Source organism: Maylandia zebra, linkage group LG14 (genome assembly GCF_041146795.1).
Source record: "Maylandia zebra isolate NMK-2024a linkage group LG14, Mzebra_GT3a, whole genome shotgun sequence".
Classification (NCBI taxonomy): Eukaryota; Metazoa; Chordata; class Actinopteri; order Cichliformes; family Cichlidae; genus Maylandia; species Maylandia zebra.
Genome location: NC_135180.1, coordinates 13,358,366 through 13,374,043, shown reverse-complemented (window position 1 = coordinate 13,374,043; position 15,678 = coordinate 13,358,366). Strand labels below are relative to the sequence as shown.

The following is a 15,678-nucleotide window of genomic DNA, read 5'->3' as shown; positions in this document are numbered from 1 at the left end:
TTTTTTTAAAATATAGGATTACATTCACTCCTGGCTTGAACTTTCCCATTTGGAGTTCTTCTGGGATGTTTATTCAAATGTGCTTCCAAAATGCTTTTTTTTCCTGTTCTCCCTCTCCATCTCCTTGAATTGCCTCTTGTGCACCTTGAGGCTGGAAAGCATCCAAAGTATGCAGAAGTGAAACCACAGTGTGAGCCTAACCACTTCCTTATCCTCGTTTAGAAGATCTAATAACAATATGAGCTAAATCAATCATCCAGAAATCCTTCTTACTGCTTTCCTAAAAGTGTAGGGTGAACACAAGCTGCAATCCACAAAATCCATAGTGTGGGAGGGGTGTGACAAAGAGGGACATCTTCTGCATGACAGAAGTTCAGAGACACAAAACTGAAAAGCACAACCAAAATAGCATATGATGGGTTACTATTCCCACTATTAAATCATCCATTTACAATAGAAATAGCTGACAGATTAATACTGACCAACAGATACCATCAGATGGTGGATTTTTTGTTGGGTGTTGTCATTGTACGTCTCCGGAGACAGACTGACTGACAGGCAGGCATAGAGAGTGTGGCTGTTGACTGTGGGAAGGTCAGTAAGCGCAGGATGACAGAGCCAACTATGGGGACAAGGTGAGGGGGCTGAGGGGGTGACTAGAGAGGCCCAGAGAGAGTGGGGGTGGGGGGGTGGGGGGGAAGCAGCAGAGGACGTGAGACCTGTCCCTGGGAACCGGACTGCAGGATAGGATTCATTCAACTCCACTTCCTTCTCAAACTTAAAATAGAGCCATTGTACTGAATGAGGCTGAGAATGTGTGTGCGTTTGTGTGTGTGTGTAGCTTTATGCCTGTGTGTGTCTGTGTGTGTGATTACAATTTCGTTGCGGTGTGTGTGGATATTTTGTGAATGTGACTGCATGTACACATGTGTGTCTCTGTGTGATTGTTTATGGACTCCCTGGGAGCGTCCCTGGAAGGACAATGGGGCTGGAGATGCCTGGGAATTTGGTTTGATGTGCAGCTGATGAGTGGCAGCGAGTGACTCACACCATCAACCAAATAGATTCTCTGACAATTCCAGGATCTGGACACACCTCTTCTTTTCTGTTCTGCTGGAACATTGTCAGAGTATTGATGGGAACACAAGTGTATCACTCATGCTGCATTTCCTCTGCCTTTGCTTCAGCCGGCCTGAAGCATAGAAATGTCATATTAAATTATGTAATTTTGGTGTGTATGTGCATGAGGAGTTGGGAGGGGTGGAGGGGTGGGGGTTCAGTTCATGTCAGAGGCTGATGCAATCTATGCTTGTCTCTGTTTCCCTACAGGTGAAGTCTGCCACAAGTCCTACACCCAGTTCTCTAACCTTTGCCGCCACAAACGTATGCACGCTGACTGCCGCACACAGATCAAATGTAAGGACTGTGGGCAAATGTTCAGCACCACCTCTTCCCTCAACAAGCACCGGCGCTTCTGTGAAGGGAAGAACCACTTCACAGCAGGAGGGCTGTTTGCCCAGGGTATGCCACTCCCTGGGGCCCCCGGCTTGGACAAATCAGCTCTTGCAATGGGTCACAGCAGTGCAGGACTTGCTGATTATTTTGGGGCTAGCCGACATCACAGCGGACTTACGTTCCCTGCTGCCCCAGCATTTCCTTTCAGCTTCCCTGGCCTGTTCCCCTCTGGACTTTATCACCGGCCGCCACTCATTCCTGCCACAACTTCTCCTGTCAGACAGCCATCCCACGCACCTGTTGCTGGACCTGGAGTAGAGCTGAGCAAGAGTCCTTTGCTGCCTCCAAGCCCTGGTGCTCAGGAGTCTCAAGAACTTCTCAAAGCTCTCCGCAAAGACGGCGGTTCACCTGGAAGTCAAATGCCAGTGTCAGACAGCCAGGGCTCATCCTATACCAAGCAAAAGAACAAGCAGAGTGACCAGTCTGAAAGCAGCGACCTGGATGATGTCAGCACACCCAGTGGAAGTGATCTAGAGAGCACGTCAGGCTCCGAGCTCGAAAGCGACATGGACAGTGAGAGGGAGAGGGGGGCTGCTCGAGAAAACGGAAAAGGTCCAAAGAGGAAGGCCAGTGAAGGAGGCCCTCAAAGCCCCGGCCTGATGGGCAGCAGCGCTGCTAAAGACTTTCCAGGCCCTTCCCTCATCCCGTCCCCGCTGGACGAACACACAGCTGTAACAGGAGCTGTGAATGACTCTATTAAGGCCATTGCCTCAATTGCCGAGAAGTATTTTGGCTCCACTGGGCTAGCTGGCCTACAGGACAAGAAGGTTGGGTCTCTTCCCTATCCTTCTATGTTTCCACTGCCTTTCTTCCCAGCGTTCTCCCCTCCGGTTTACCCCTTCCCAGACAGAGACCTCAGAACTGCAGGCCTGAAGGGGGAGCCACAATCACCTGCAGATGACTGCAAGAAGGCCCAAGGGAAGTCTTCATCCGAGTCCCCATTTGACCTCACCACCAAGCGAAAGGAGGAAAAGTTAGCATCCTTTGCATCTTCCAAACCAGAAATGGCCCAATCTATGGGTCAGGATCAGCCACTAGATTTGAGCCTTGGGGCCAGGGGCCGTGGGCGTAATCCAAGAGAGGAGGAGACGAAAAAGAATCCAAATTACGAAGAGGAGAAAGGAGTGGTGGAGATCCCAAAAGCAGACACTTCCTTACAACATGCTAGGCCCACCCCTTTCTTCATGGACCCCATCTATAGGTATTGTTATTACCAGTAACTCTCTAAGCCTTTATTTGGTTAAATAACAGTATTTAAAAAATGTAATTACTTCTATATGCTGCAAATGTGCATACAGATTTGCAAAGTTTGTCAGTTATTTTGTAAAACTGAATATAATCTCACTGATAACCACTAAGAGCTAATAGAAATCTACTATTAGCAGGGTTGAGAAGAGGAGAATGAGCGATCCGTTTGAGACTCTGAAAGACAAGTACATGCGACCCGCTCCGGGCTTCCTTTTCCATCCACAGGTAGGTTTAAACTATGGCTTTCATAGGAATTGGGGAAATTTGGGAAAGGATGCATACCGGGTACAACATAAAGGATTAAATATTGCATTCTTACGAGTTCAGCAGCTCTTTACTCTTTTAGTTATTTAAGTTGATGATTTAGATGCCTATACTGCCCTAATTTATAAGGGTACGAGTTTCATCACAGCTGTCATGGGTCTTGCCATCAAACAATGGCACAATTCAAGCTTACAAGTCCACTCTTGGCCTCCTATGTACACAGCAGTGACAGCAACATGTAATTTAACCAACCAGTGCATATTATGATTTTTTCTACAAAGAGCTTTTATCCTTAATGGTTATCACAGACTGACCAGACTGGATTAATGAGGATTAGCATGTGACTCTAGTTTTACCCAAGCTACTGCCTGTTAAGCCCGCTGCTGGCTCCCCGAAACAGATGTGTTTCGGAAAGAAAGGCCACTTTGTGACACATCTTCCTATAATATGTCTTTGATTACAATATAAAAAAAATGATATGCTCTTAAAGCAACGGTTTCTGCCCCTGGGTTTTCTGTGCCAGTATTTCCAGCGTGAGGCTCCATTTAACGGGTATGTGTCCATGCGTGCACACGGGTCTGTGTGTATGCATGTCGATGACATGTTGCATTGACGTTCATTTGTTCAATCTTCCCCCGCGGGTGAGAACGGTCTGCTGGAAAGTGAAAACACCACTTTCTCAGGCACATGATTTTTTTTCTCTCTTTTCTGGCTGTTTCAGGCCTGGTTTTTACAGGCTGTTTCATTTGTCTGATTTATGTCCCCTGTCCAGACTGCTGCATGGGTCCAGCCTGCAGCAGCCACATGGCCGTCCCACATGCCTTAATGAGGTGTCCTATCAGTAGAAACACTAACTGAGTGCTTAGGCCATCTTTATGACTTTATGATGTCTGGACACACAAATCATTCCCGCAAATACCAGACCAGGGTAGGTCTCAGCCAGACCAGGCGATGGGCTGTTCCACGTACTTTTGAGGAGGTTTGTTTTCAGTCACCTGAGTCACTCTTGAGCAATATATTAAAAGAGAGCTTGCAAAGCTGAGGGGGCTGGAAGTTCTTTCAACCTTTAGTGATTCAGCTTTTTATTTCCTGGCAGGAAATTTTACTGCTAGCCAATACTGGCTTAGATTACATACTGGAATTGAATTTGTAGCCTTCTATAATGAGCTTATTGAACACCAGGAAGTGTTGGAAACTATAAGAGCCTCATATAATTCCAGCGCCATAACTCCGTAGATAGGCAGCTCATTGCTCATTCAAAGTTAATTGCACCAAGGCCCATCATCCCTTCTGTACCCATGTGTGTCCAATCAAAAGCTGTTGATTCATGCGCCACTTTCTGGTTCTGACTGCTTTCTCTTTTCCTTCTCTTCCGCCCCTCAGTTTCATTTGCCAGATCAGAGAACTTGGGTAAGTTCCTCTCAAACATACAGTTTTGCCATGTGTCCGTACGTCAAGCAAACAAACCCTATCCCACAATTAATGCACGAGCTGCGAAACAGTTTCCAACTGACATCACCCAGCATTCGCATGGCTTTGGCCTGTCACACTCACACACTGACTCGACTGCTCAGAGACAATAAAAAGAAATTTCATATCAGTGTTTATAATGTTTAACATACTATGGTATGTGTATCCAAGCCTTTTTGATTTGTTTACATCTTTCGATCTTGATGTATCTTTACTTCTAACATGAAAGTGTTTCAGTGGGGATTTCCAACTGAGCTACACCCTTTCCATGCACCAGCCCTGAATATATGTTTGCTTATTTGGAGAATGAAGCAGACCTCTTGCAAATGGGCATGGGGGGAGGGGGGATGAGTGGAACGTGGGGTGGTGAGTGGTCTTTAGGGGTGCTGCTTTACATCACCAAGAGGGTAACAGTCTCTTTGGGACACTGGCGGGGGGAGCGGGAGGTTAGTTCCTCCCTCTAAACATCTGGTTCCCGATAAAGATCAACAAATGAGAATGCATCTCGCTAATTAGGGCCCTAACAGCATCACTGACATCTGAAGATAGCCAATCAACTGCTGGTCCCAGAGTGGTGCTACAGAAACAAGCAAGTTTACAGATGCATACACACTGCCCAGAGGGAGGGATAGGGGGGTTTTAGTAGGGGTGTGTGTCTGTATGTGTGTGTGGTTGAATGTACATGCGGGTAGATCAAAATGTCGAACATTTCGCACGCAATATTTCCAAGTGAGCCTGACTCGACATCCATAAAATCATTTCAGTGTTTGAAGTGTAACATGGAGCTGACTGATGGTCACTTGTCTATTGGACTGGACGTGTGAGTCATTTGCCGTGTCCCCGCACACAAGTTATTTGGCAAGGAAAATCTCCTTTTTGGAGCATTTAGTGAAAATTTTTTTAAATTGCAGCAACGGATTTAAAGAACAGTTGTGATGAGTTTTTTTTTTTATCATGTCAAGTAGTCAGTATGCAAAGAAAATATACCCCGCCATGTATATTTTTTCATATAAAAAGAGACGAGTCTTAACAGAGAGCAGCCGCATGAGTAGACTGAGGTGGGATCAGAATTCCCCAGTAGATGGAGCCAAGATGGAGTAGCTTTCAGCTCTAAAAATGTCTTATCGAACAGGTTCGATACTGCCGACAGCTTTAGGGGCCCTAATGTTCCCAGGAGTTATGGCTTCTCATTGAGCAGTGCAGACAAACTGAGCATTCATTCCAGTTTCTGAAAAGAGCCCAATGAAATACATTCAAAAGAAATATGAAAGCATTTCACCTCCCTCTTGCCTATCTTTCAGCCCGTCCCCCCCTTCTTTTCTCACTTCCTCGCCTTCTCTTTCTCTCTTCTCTCCCACTTGGTCTCTCTTTTGCCTTTGATTCATGGCGTGTAGCACTGGCATATTCATAATCAAACAGACCTGACACTCCACATCCTCCCTCAGTGGGAACGCCGACGGCTGCGGCAGGAACTTTACACTCGGCCGTCACTCCTAATCAGCCACTCCCAACACCCGACTCCACCGCCATCCATCAGCCATCAGTCCTTCTCTCTCCGGACTCTGTTTTGCCTTTTCTTACTTTCTTGTTTGCACGCTTTTTTTCCTCCCTCTTTGTCTCTCTTTCTTCCATTCCCCCTCCCCACCCCCCCTCCTCTATCATCTAGTCCTTCATCATGCTTCTTCTCCAATTCTCGTGCTCTGTTTCTTTTCCCTCAGTCTCCTCGATCTTGGCGTGAAGCCTGAGAGTGACAGGGGGTGAAAGCAGGAGATGGAATGTCAAAGTCGGAGCAGGGCTCTGGTGGAGGACCCGAATCACCATTGATTTGTTGCCTTATTGAAATAAGAAAGAGAAACAGGCTGAAAATTCAATACAGGCAAAATAATGCAAATGTGTGAGTCTGCTAAAAAAAAGAAAACTTTGTAAGGGTGTGTGTGTGTGTGCGTGTTTGTGTGTGTGTGTGTGTGTGTGTGTGCGTGTGTGTGCGTGTGTGTGTGTGTGTGTGTGTGTGTGCGTGTGTGTGTGTGTGTGTGTGTGTGTGTGTGTGTGAGATGGCCTGTCAAGCCCTGCGGCCTACTGAGACCCCTGCCCCTCCCTCTCCTCCTCCCTCTAGTTCTCCCTTCACTCCCCCTCCAGCCCCCCGCTCCTCCCCCATCCCGCCCCTCTCAGCACAGCGATATCATTATTACCCGTGTCTGGCCCTTGATCAGTAATGTCAACATCTTTCATATTGACGAATGTGCTGTCTGCCCGCATTGTGCACAGAATGGTTTACAGCCCGGCAGTGGACATGAATCACTCCTCTGCCACACACACACACAAACACGCACACACAGACAGATACACACTAAGCATGTGCAATCACATGCAACGGACATGCCTGTAAGCACACACATTTTGCACACACACAAATACATTACAGGAACATTCCTCACTCTCTCACACAAATATATTTTCCGTTTTTTACACACACTGAAGGTAGTTAATCAACTACGACCACCATGCAGCTCATAGTTTCTCATTCATATACATACATGAGCGCACATACACACACGGATATCTCCCCGGAGAGTATCCGATGAAAGTAAAGGTTCAGCTTCATTAGCAGATTGGCTGCAGTCCTCCTATGTGCGTGTGCGTGTGTGTTTATCTGCCTACTGTACATGCATGTTTGGAACAGAACAAGCAATGGCTTAATTTAACATTCACAGCTGCACACCTGCTCGCCACTAGCCATGAATGGAAGCGAACTGGTTTTCATTTTTCGGCAAAGTTATGAATCAGTTTCCAGTGTTCTTGTCATGCACATACAGGAATTTGACCTTGTGATGTATGAATTATTCATGAGCGTCATAATGAGAATTCTCCTTCGGCACTTGTTTGACTTTTCAACTGTTTTTTGCCTGTAAACAAGACTCATTACTCAAACGATGTGAGCGAATCTATATAGAAAGTAGGTTCTCTATTAAGAAAAATCCATAACTCTTTGGCTTATGTGCTTAATGTAAAGAATGTGGGATTTCTGTGCTTCTTAGGTATTGTCAGTTTTTGCATTTTTATTGCATCTGGCAATCAGAAACCAAAACACGCTGAATGTGTTGTCTCAAAATCTTGTTTATGAAAAGTCAGATTTCATTTCTTCTTAGCTGACATGGCCCCTCACTCTGTCCTTCCTTTTTCCTATCTCTTCAGATGACTGCAATCGAGAACATGGCAGAGAAGCTGGAAACGTTTGGCTCCTTGAAGCCAGAGCCTGGTGACCTGCTGCGCTCGGTTCCCTCCATGTTTGACTTCAGAGCTCCGCCCTCGGCGCTTCCCGACACGCTACTGCGCAAGGGAAAGGAGCGCTACACATGCAGGTAACTAAAGCCCCTAGTTTGGCTTGTATTTTTCACTTTTAAGTCAGTCATAAATTATTTTTTTAATAGTTTTTAGTAGTCTCTGCAGTTTTTCTTTCTTTTTCCTTTCTCAGAATATTTTCTTGTAAATCTTGTCTGAGACTGGTGTGCGTTTTGTGGGTAGTTTTTTGTTTTTATATGGTTGTGTTTTAGTGAGAACACATTGCAGTAAGAATTCCTGTTCTTTTTTTTGGAAGCACTTAAAAATTGCAAAATGTTATGTACTCCTTTATAGATACTGTGGAAAAATATTCCCTCGCTCTGCCAACCTGACACGCCACCTGAGGACTCACACAGGAGAGCAACCGTATAGGTAAGAGCATTTTTTACGGGCTCCTCGTGTTTTTTTACTTTGCGATTGTATCCCTCAACCTATCCTTACTTAGCTCTAAAAGTCTGCAGGCACATAATTGTCCAGTCAAAAATCCGATTTGCACCATAGCCGATTAACACCCCATGAAAAAGAGCTGCTTTTCTCCCCTCACACATATGAGTGAAAGCAGGGCACACACTTTCACACAGTGTACTCTGAGCCACACATACAGACAGCACAACTCATTTGTTAACAGCATGTGGATGTTTTCCCAGGGATTTCTTGTCTACAGTTAGAACAGAGTTTATGTGTGTTTTCTTATGCCATTAAAGGCCTGGAATAATTATACTACTGCTAAACAATTTGCCTGATGAAAAATGGCGTCCATCGCCTGGGTGAAAGGGGAGGTTTGGGGGGATTTGGGTTGTTGAGGAGCACAGGCAGATGTCCACACCCGGCAGCTGTGGTCACAGAGTGATCTACAACAACTTTGGCTACTCCAAATAGAGGCTTACATCCCATCTAAACAGTTATTCCCATCTTATTCCAGAAATCGTGGTTAAAAAAATAGTAATTTTAGCTCTTAGTGATTATTTTTTTTCCATTTTGGAAGCTTTGTTTAAAGGCTCCCCTTTCTGCTCCTATCAGCCCAGCAGATTTTTCCAGGTGCATCTGAAGTACTAGTTACAATACAACAGTGGTCCAGTACCCATGCAAAAATTAATTCTGAAGACTTACTACATTTGGATGCCTCGGTGCTTGGCTTTGTAGTTACTAAGGTAGAGGAATTTTGGCCCAAAGTTCGGAAGGGGCCTGCTGACCACAGGGGAGAGAGAAAGACAGATGCAGGCCTCTACTGCCCCAGCCTGATAGCCTGCACTCTACATGCTGGCATGCCATTAAAGATCACCGCCTTTTATTGTAATTTTTTGTGGAGATAACCGGGGGGGAGGGTTCCTGAGGGACAGCCAATCGAGCGAGCTAATTCCACAAGAAGAAAAGATGTAATCTTCTCGTATAATTTTGCATGAAGAAACTTGGCAGGAGCTCCTAATTTTTGCAGGGCTCAAACCAAATCTGTTGCGTGCTTATTTTGTGAGAGAAGAATGCAATTTTATTGCGCTGGCTGGAGATAAGAGGCAGAGCTGTTTCACCTTAAACAAGCTCCTCCATCATGTCTGGGACTGTGGGACTGCTGGGACTGTCTGTATGAGCATGTGTGTGTGTGTGTGTGTGTGTGTGTGTGTGTGTGTGTGTGTGTGTGTGTGTGTGTGTGTGTGTGTGTGTGTGTGTGTGTGTGTGTGGTGTCCTACATTATGTATCCCATTATGTTTCCCCACATAACAAACCGCAGGTTCCTGATTCATTATGCAGTACAGTTGTATTTATGACCAGCGGCATGTGCGTTTTGATGTTTTCTTCATTTAATTACTGAGCTAAACGAAAGGCATTTACTTTCTTTCTGCAGGTGTAAGTACTGTGACCGCTCCTTCAGCATCTCCTCCAACCTACAGCGTCACATTCGCAACATCCACAACAAGGAGAAGCCGTTTAAGTGCCACCTGTGCGACCGCTGCTTCGGTCAGCAGACAAACCTGGATCGCCACCTCAAAAAGCACGAGAACGGCAATCTGTCAGGTGTGTAGCAAGTTTTGTAGACCGTGGACATATATATACATATATATATATATATATATATATATATATATATATATATATATATATATATATATATATATATATATATATATATACATATATATATATATATATATATATATATATATATTGTAATAAGATACAATAATCAAGCTACTTTTTCTTTTTTTTTCTTTCCGTATTATCAGAGAAAATGAGAGCAGCATTTGCTGACTCCTTAGATTCATCAATCATTCCACTGCATAGCATAAAACAAAATATACTCCTGATCGAGAGAATCTCAGAGGCTGAGAAATTAAATTATATAAATCTGTCATCGACCTCTGCAACAACAGCACAAAATATTTTTGAATGAGCTGCTTTCATCAGCAGCACAGCTCACAGCTTATGGGTTGAGAGGTTGCATCACTCTGACTCTGAATCAGCAGAACGAGCAGTGACACCTGGCCAGGAGCCGACAGCAGCGGGCCTAAGAGGAGGTCGCCACTTAATCAGACACAATGAGCAATCCATCAAATGCAAATCAATTATCTGTCAAGCTTTCCTTTTTTCGGCATTAAATAATATATTCCCCCCACTCAACACAAAACACAAACACTATGGACTAATAATACTTTGTAGAAAAATTCTTTCTCCACAGTTTATATAATAAAACCATAGCGTCTTAAGCTTTCGGCTTTTGTATCATTACTAGCATTCAGTGGGGCCAAGTATACTCAGATGTCACATAAATTTATTTTAAACTGTCTTAAGGTCTCAAAAAATGACAAATAGAGTGAAGAATCCATATCCATTCATACAAGCACTTTCTTTTTCTATACAAAGTGCGACTTGGGGTTCAGTAACTTGCCCATGGATACAGCCAGGGATCAAACCCCCATCCTTCTAAAGCACGATTCATATTTTCCTCAGTGATGTAATGTAGATACAGATACAGATGTCACACTGACAGACTGACAAACAAAACATGTCTTTTACGGCATACTTTCATCCTTAAAACAGTTTGGGGGCATCAAGTTCAAACACATGATGACTGGAATGTATTTTCTTTCTATAGGAACTGCAATGTCGTCCCCACAGTCTGAACTGGACAGCAGCAGCGCCATACTGGATGACAAAGAGGACTCTTATTTCAACGAAATAAGAAATTTTATCAGCAACACAAGCCAGAACCAGACATCACCGGACCCCTCAGAGGAAGGGTGAGAGCAGCTTTATGTGGTGATACGTGCCCGTCTTTCCTCCTATTTCTACTTCTACAAGGAGATGGTTGTTTCTTGGCCTGGAGGGCCCGAGCTGATTCAAAAATAAATAATTAAAAGATAGGGAAAAAACAGATGAAGGGTGATCTTTTGAAAGGATACTGGTAAATCTACATTAGATTGAATATGTATTAACTGTGTGGGATTTACACACACACACAAAATATATATACAATAATGTGTCGACCACTATCCACCATTTTTAGACATCCAATTTCATACCTTCCAGCCAGGCTTTGTTAATAACAATCGCATCATTTTGGGGGGTCTGGAGTAAAGAACTCTTATCTGCGATGACATTTAAGATTTGGAAAAGTGAGCAAGCTCTTTAAAAATCAATTGCCTCTTGACCACATGTAGGAAAAGATATCAATATACATGCAACTTCATCTGGGCTTTATGCAAACAAATTCTTGTAGCTGTGATCAGATCGGATAACAGTTGCGAGGTCTACTCTGGTCCCTGAGTTTGTTTTCACGCGCCCCATGTTGGTTTGATCACTGGAGGCCCGATAGAGATCTCGCAGACTAGCTCGTGATTGAGCAGAAGGCCTGTGAGAGCAGGGCCGAGCGGTAGAGTGTCAGAGGGACGGGAGGCAGGAGGGGTAGTGCAGCAGTTAGAGGACCACATCTGGAACCAACATGTCTGCCTACAGGAAGAGGGTAGAGGGGGTGGGGTCAAAGGGTCGGCTTGTGTTTCCTTTCAAAGTGCTGCACTGCTGACTGCTTCTGATAGATACTTTATCCCCAGCAAATTACCACGTTTGAAAGCGTAATTAGCGAATCTGTTTTCTTAATCACAGAGTTCTCACTCCCTCTTTTGGAGCTAGTTCTTCCTTGCAGCCCTGAATACCACCTGAACTCTCCACTCTGACGAGAACACTGCTGACGGTACAACATTATCAGTTCCTGAAATCTGAGACAAAACAACGCAAATCCTTTTTGTGCTAAAATCGAATACGGTGTAATTACCTCTCTCCCCCTCTCAAACGTATCCCTTTTAAATCCAGTGCGGCTATGCTGTTTATAAGCATTCTATAATTATGTGGTGTTGTGCTTGATGTGTTGTGTTTCCTATGAATCTCCTTCTCCCCCGTTCAATTTTCAGTCCCCTTCTCTGAATCCTTTGTGCAAGAAATGGCATATTTGGGAGCTGACGAAAGATGTCCCAGAGTGTAATTAGTGAATCAGTCTTAATGTGGTTCCAGATGATTTACCAAATGGCGGTTTCCTGTGGCACTGAAACAGAGGGACAGATTAAGACTCAGGCAGTTTGGATAGCTGGCCTTTTCCCTCTCCACAGGGATAGAGGAATGGGCTGGTTGGCAGCGCTCTCATAACTCTCCCACCAAATGGGGCTGTCAGCTAAATATTTTGCCTATTAGATGAATACGAGATAGTAGGGAAAATAAACAAGGAGAGAGGCAGAGCACTCCATTTAAGTGCTGCAATGATCAACCCAGTGCTGCTGTGCCCAAAGGGGCCTCAAAGCCTTGATGACAAATGGGATTCCGGCTCTGCTCAATTCCAGCTGCCCTGTTCTGCCTCACATCAGTTCATCTACAAACACTGGAAGAATTCCTTAATCACACTGCATATTTTCTCAAAAACAGAATGAGTATATGAATAACATAATTCAGCCAACAGGGTGGATGTTTCATTTCTTCAACCTTAAATGCCTACTGCGTTGAACAAGCCTCATGAACTAATGTTCCTGATCTGCAGGCTAAATGGCGGTCCATTTGAAGAAGAAAAGCCACTGATGGCCAGCCATAGGTCACATGACCTGGAAGATGAGGAAGCGGAAGAGTTAGGTGCGGATGAAGAAGAAGGGGAGGAGCCTAGCAACACCCCTGAAAAATCAGAAAGCAAGGTGCTCCAAAGCGACCTCGATGATCCCATCATACAAGACGAAATGGACTTGAGTGAGCCAAATGACTTGAATCTCAGCTGTAAAACTTCTCCAAGGAGGTAATTTGACACAAGGTTGCAGCTCCAAAACAAAATGCATCACTTTAAATACGATGCTTTGAAGTCAAAAGTATCCTGGCAGCTTTTAACTGATGTTTGCCATGACTTTCAGGTATAAAGACGAGGAGGAGCAGAGCAGCTACTCAGCCTTGGATCACATCCATCGCTTTACTGAAATGCGCAAGCTGGACGAGAGCGAACTGAGTGACGGAGATGGGGATGGGGATGAGGAGGACGGCTCATTTGGTTCCCCATCTCTGACTGAGGCAGTCAAACAGCCGCTCTTTAGGAAATCAAAGTCTCAGGTAGATAAAGATGCGCGCGCGCGCACACACACACACACACACGCTTAGATACAGACAATCCATATACACGATTATCTGCAGTGTACTTAATGTTTTTTATGTAAATAATATAGTAAATTGTAATCCACCCCTTACTCCTTCAGGCTTATGCCATGATGCTGTCCCTGGCTGAAAAGGACACTCTTCACCCAGCTACCCACACCCCAGCCACCATGTGGCACAGTCTGGCACGGGCTGCCGCTGAATCCAGTGCCATCCAATCCCTCAGCCATGTATGATGACACCTCTTTGCACCTACCTTTTCAGCTCTCAACCCGACCCTGATCCACCTATGGCACTGGCAGTCCACTGCAGGGGCTATTTTGCAGGAATCCCTGATTGTCCACAGAGTGACTGCTGAGCAGGAACCACAGCCCACCCGACTGCTGAGTGAGGCGCCTTACCCCCAAAACACGGCAACTGCCCATGCAAAATCCATCCCAACCCAAGCCCCCCCCCCAAAAAAAATATTCCTCCAGCAGATAGAGAGCAAAAATGTCCCTCTGAGACCCTAAAATTGATTTGTTACATTGACACCAACCAGGATGTGGTGAAAATAATAATGCTAAAGTAATAATAGCCGTATTTATTCTTCTGAATTTCTATGTTTTGCACAGCAAAGGCAGCTGAAAGTTGTGGGAAGTGGATATGCTGATTTGTCGTCACTCGACTGAATTTTCTGGCCGGCACATACAAAGCAAGAAGAACATTTTACACCGAGAGTAACGCTGGTGGCGTCTAAGACAGCTGGTTTCAGCCTAGCATGTTTCACAGTGTGTAAAGCATAAGAACCAGAACGAGAATTCCCTTTGAACCCCCGGAGAGATCAACAGGTGTTTCCCATGAATACATGATGATAAAACATTAAAAGGTCGGGCGAGCAACCTCGGTTCAGATGAAAATCGTTCCATGTAAGGATAGCACTGGCGGTGCTTTAATATCACTGAACTGAAGTACAAACATAAGATAGCGATTGCTCAACTAAAATCAGGCCAGTCTCCCATCTGCATCTTTCATAGCTGTGTGTGTCTGCACAATCATAGCACTGTACACAAGTGTCTGACAACTGTTGTCCACTGCACTCCATCCTGCCCACCTGCGATGTCTGTGAAAGGATATAAATAGATTGTCTGTTTAGTGGAAGAGAAGAAAACACGACGATTTTTTTGCTTTGTTTTGTTTTGTTTAATTTACTGAAATAAGTATCCAGTGCTGAAGTTAACTGTTGTTCTGTCGAGGACATAAGTCTTTTTCAAAGCCCTTGAATCCATCCTAGTCCACCAACAATACCACTAAATAGCCCGAATGCTAGTTGTTAGCTACTCCATGCTTGTGTGTCTTTCATTTTTAGACAATCACGATTTTGTTTTTCATTTTGGTTTCTGTTGGTGTTGTTGTTGTTATTTGCTGTTGTATTTTGAGAATTGTATTTATTTCTTGGCAAACTGTAGTTTGTTTACTGAATAGCACTGCTCTTAGCCCGGGCAAGGGGGAGATTCCCAGCCGGGCCAATCCCACAGTTCAATGGGGTTTGTAGATTACATTTGAGGGCCGGATAGTATTAAAACATACAATTCACTCCTTATTCTACTAATGAAATCAGTTGATGAATAGATATTACTTAGGGGTTTTTTCTATGACAATTTATTGATTCAAATGTAAAAAAAAAAAAAAAAAAAAAAAAGAAAAGAAAAAAAAGAAAAACAGTATAAGGAATTAATAATAAAAAAGCCAGGTATAATTTCTTCATAAGCGCATGATTGGTCTGATAAGATCTGTATCTGACATTTTCTACGGTTGTCTGCAAGCTTGTGTGATGTTCGGTTCATGTTAATCCCTTGTGCCAAACTTATGATAAATAACAGATTAATTTCATTTATTTTCCCGTTTTGAGGGACCAGATTTTTCTTTTTTTTTTTTGGTTTGTTTATTTGTTTTTTGTCGTTGTTTTTGTTTATAATCGACTTTAAAAAGTAATCAGCAAGTTGAGGTACTTTGTTTTAATGCTTTCTACAATGTAACTGTTATGCATTTCAATTCAATACTGTGGGAGGAACAACTAAGAAATAAAGGACTACAATGTGGATTGACATGTTTTCGTTTCTCTCTTTATTACTCCAGAAAATAATTTTACTCGCTCTTTGTCCGTCCATCTCCCTCGCACCTCCTCGCTCCATACAGTCCTTCTGGCTGCCCATCATTTTGACCCACGTCAAAATTTATACTAAGAGACAA

The 15,678-nt window shown here is 44.0% G+C and overlaps 1 protein-coding gene across 13 annotated transcripts in view; it reads left to right on the top strand.

Moving 5' to 3' along the window:
* The window catches only part of mecom (MDS1 and EVI1 complex locus), a 125,772-nt gene extending 110,237 nt beyond the window's left edge, over positions 1-15,535 (top strand). For 5 of the 13 annotated variants that reach the window (XM_012921892.5, XM_004561380.6, XM_023152821.3 and 2 more), the window contains 10 exons: positions 1,330-2,716; positions 2,898-2,988; positions 4,411-4,437; positions 7,690-7,856; positions 8,131-8,208; positions 9,677-9,846; positions 10,925-11,069; positions 12,854-13,099; positions 13,212-13,404; positions 13,548-15,535. In XM_012921892.5, the coding sequence (XP_012777346.1) occupies positions 1,330-2,716; positions 2,898-2,988; positions 4,411-4,437; positions 7,690-7,856; positions 8,131-8,208; positions 9,677-9,846; positions 10,925-11,069; positions 12,854-13,099; positions 13,212-13,404; positions 13,548-13,682 (2,639 nt within the window). In that variant the 3' untranslated portion in view covers positions 13,683-15,535. The remainder of the gene's footprint in view (positions 1-1,329; positions 2,717-2,897; positions 2,989-4,410; positions 4,438-7,689; positions 7,857-8,130; positions 8,209-9,676; positions 9,847-10,924; positions 11,070-12,853; positions 13,100-13,211; positions 13,405-13,547) is intronic. The other 8 variants (XM_004561384.5, XM_004561382.6, XM_004561379.6 and 5 more) reach the window with 3 other exon arrangements.
* The last annotated feature ends 143 nt before the right edge of the window (positions 15,536-15,678 follow it).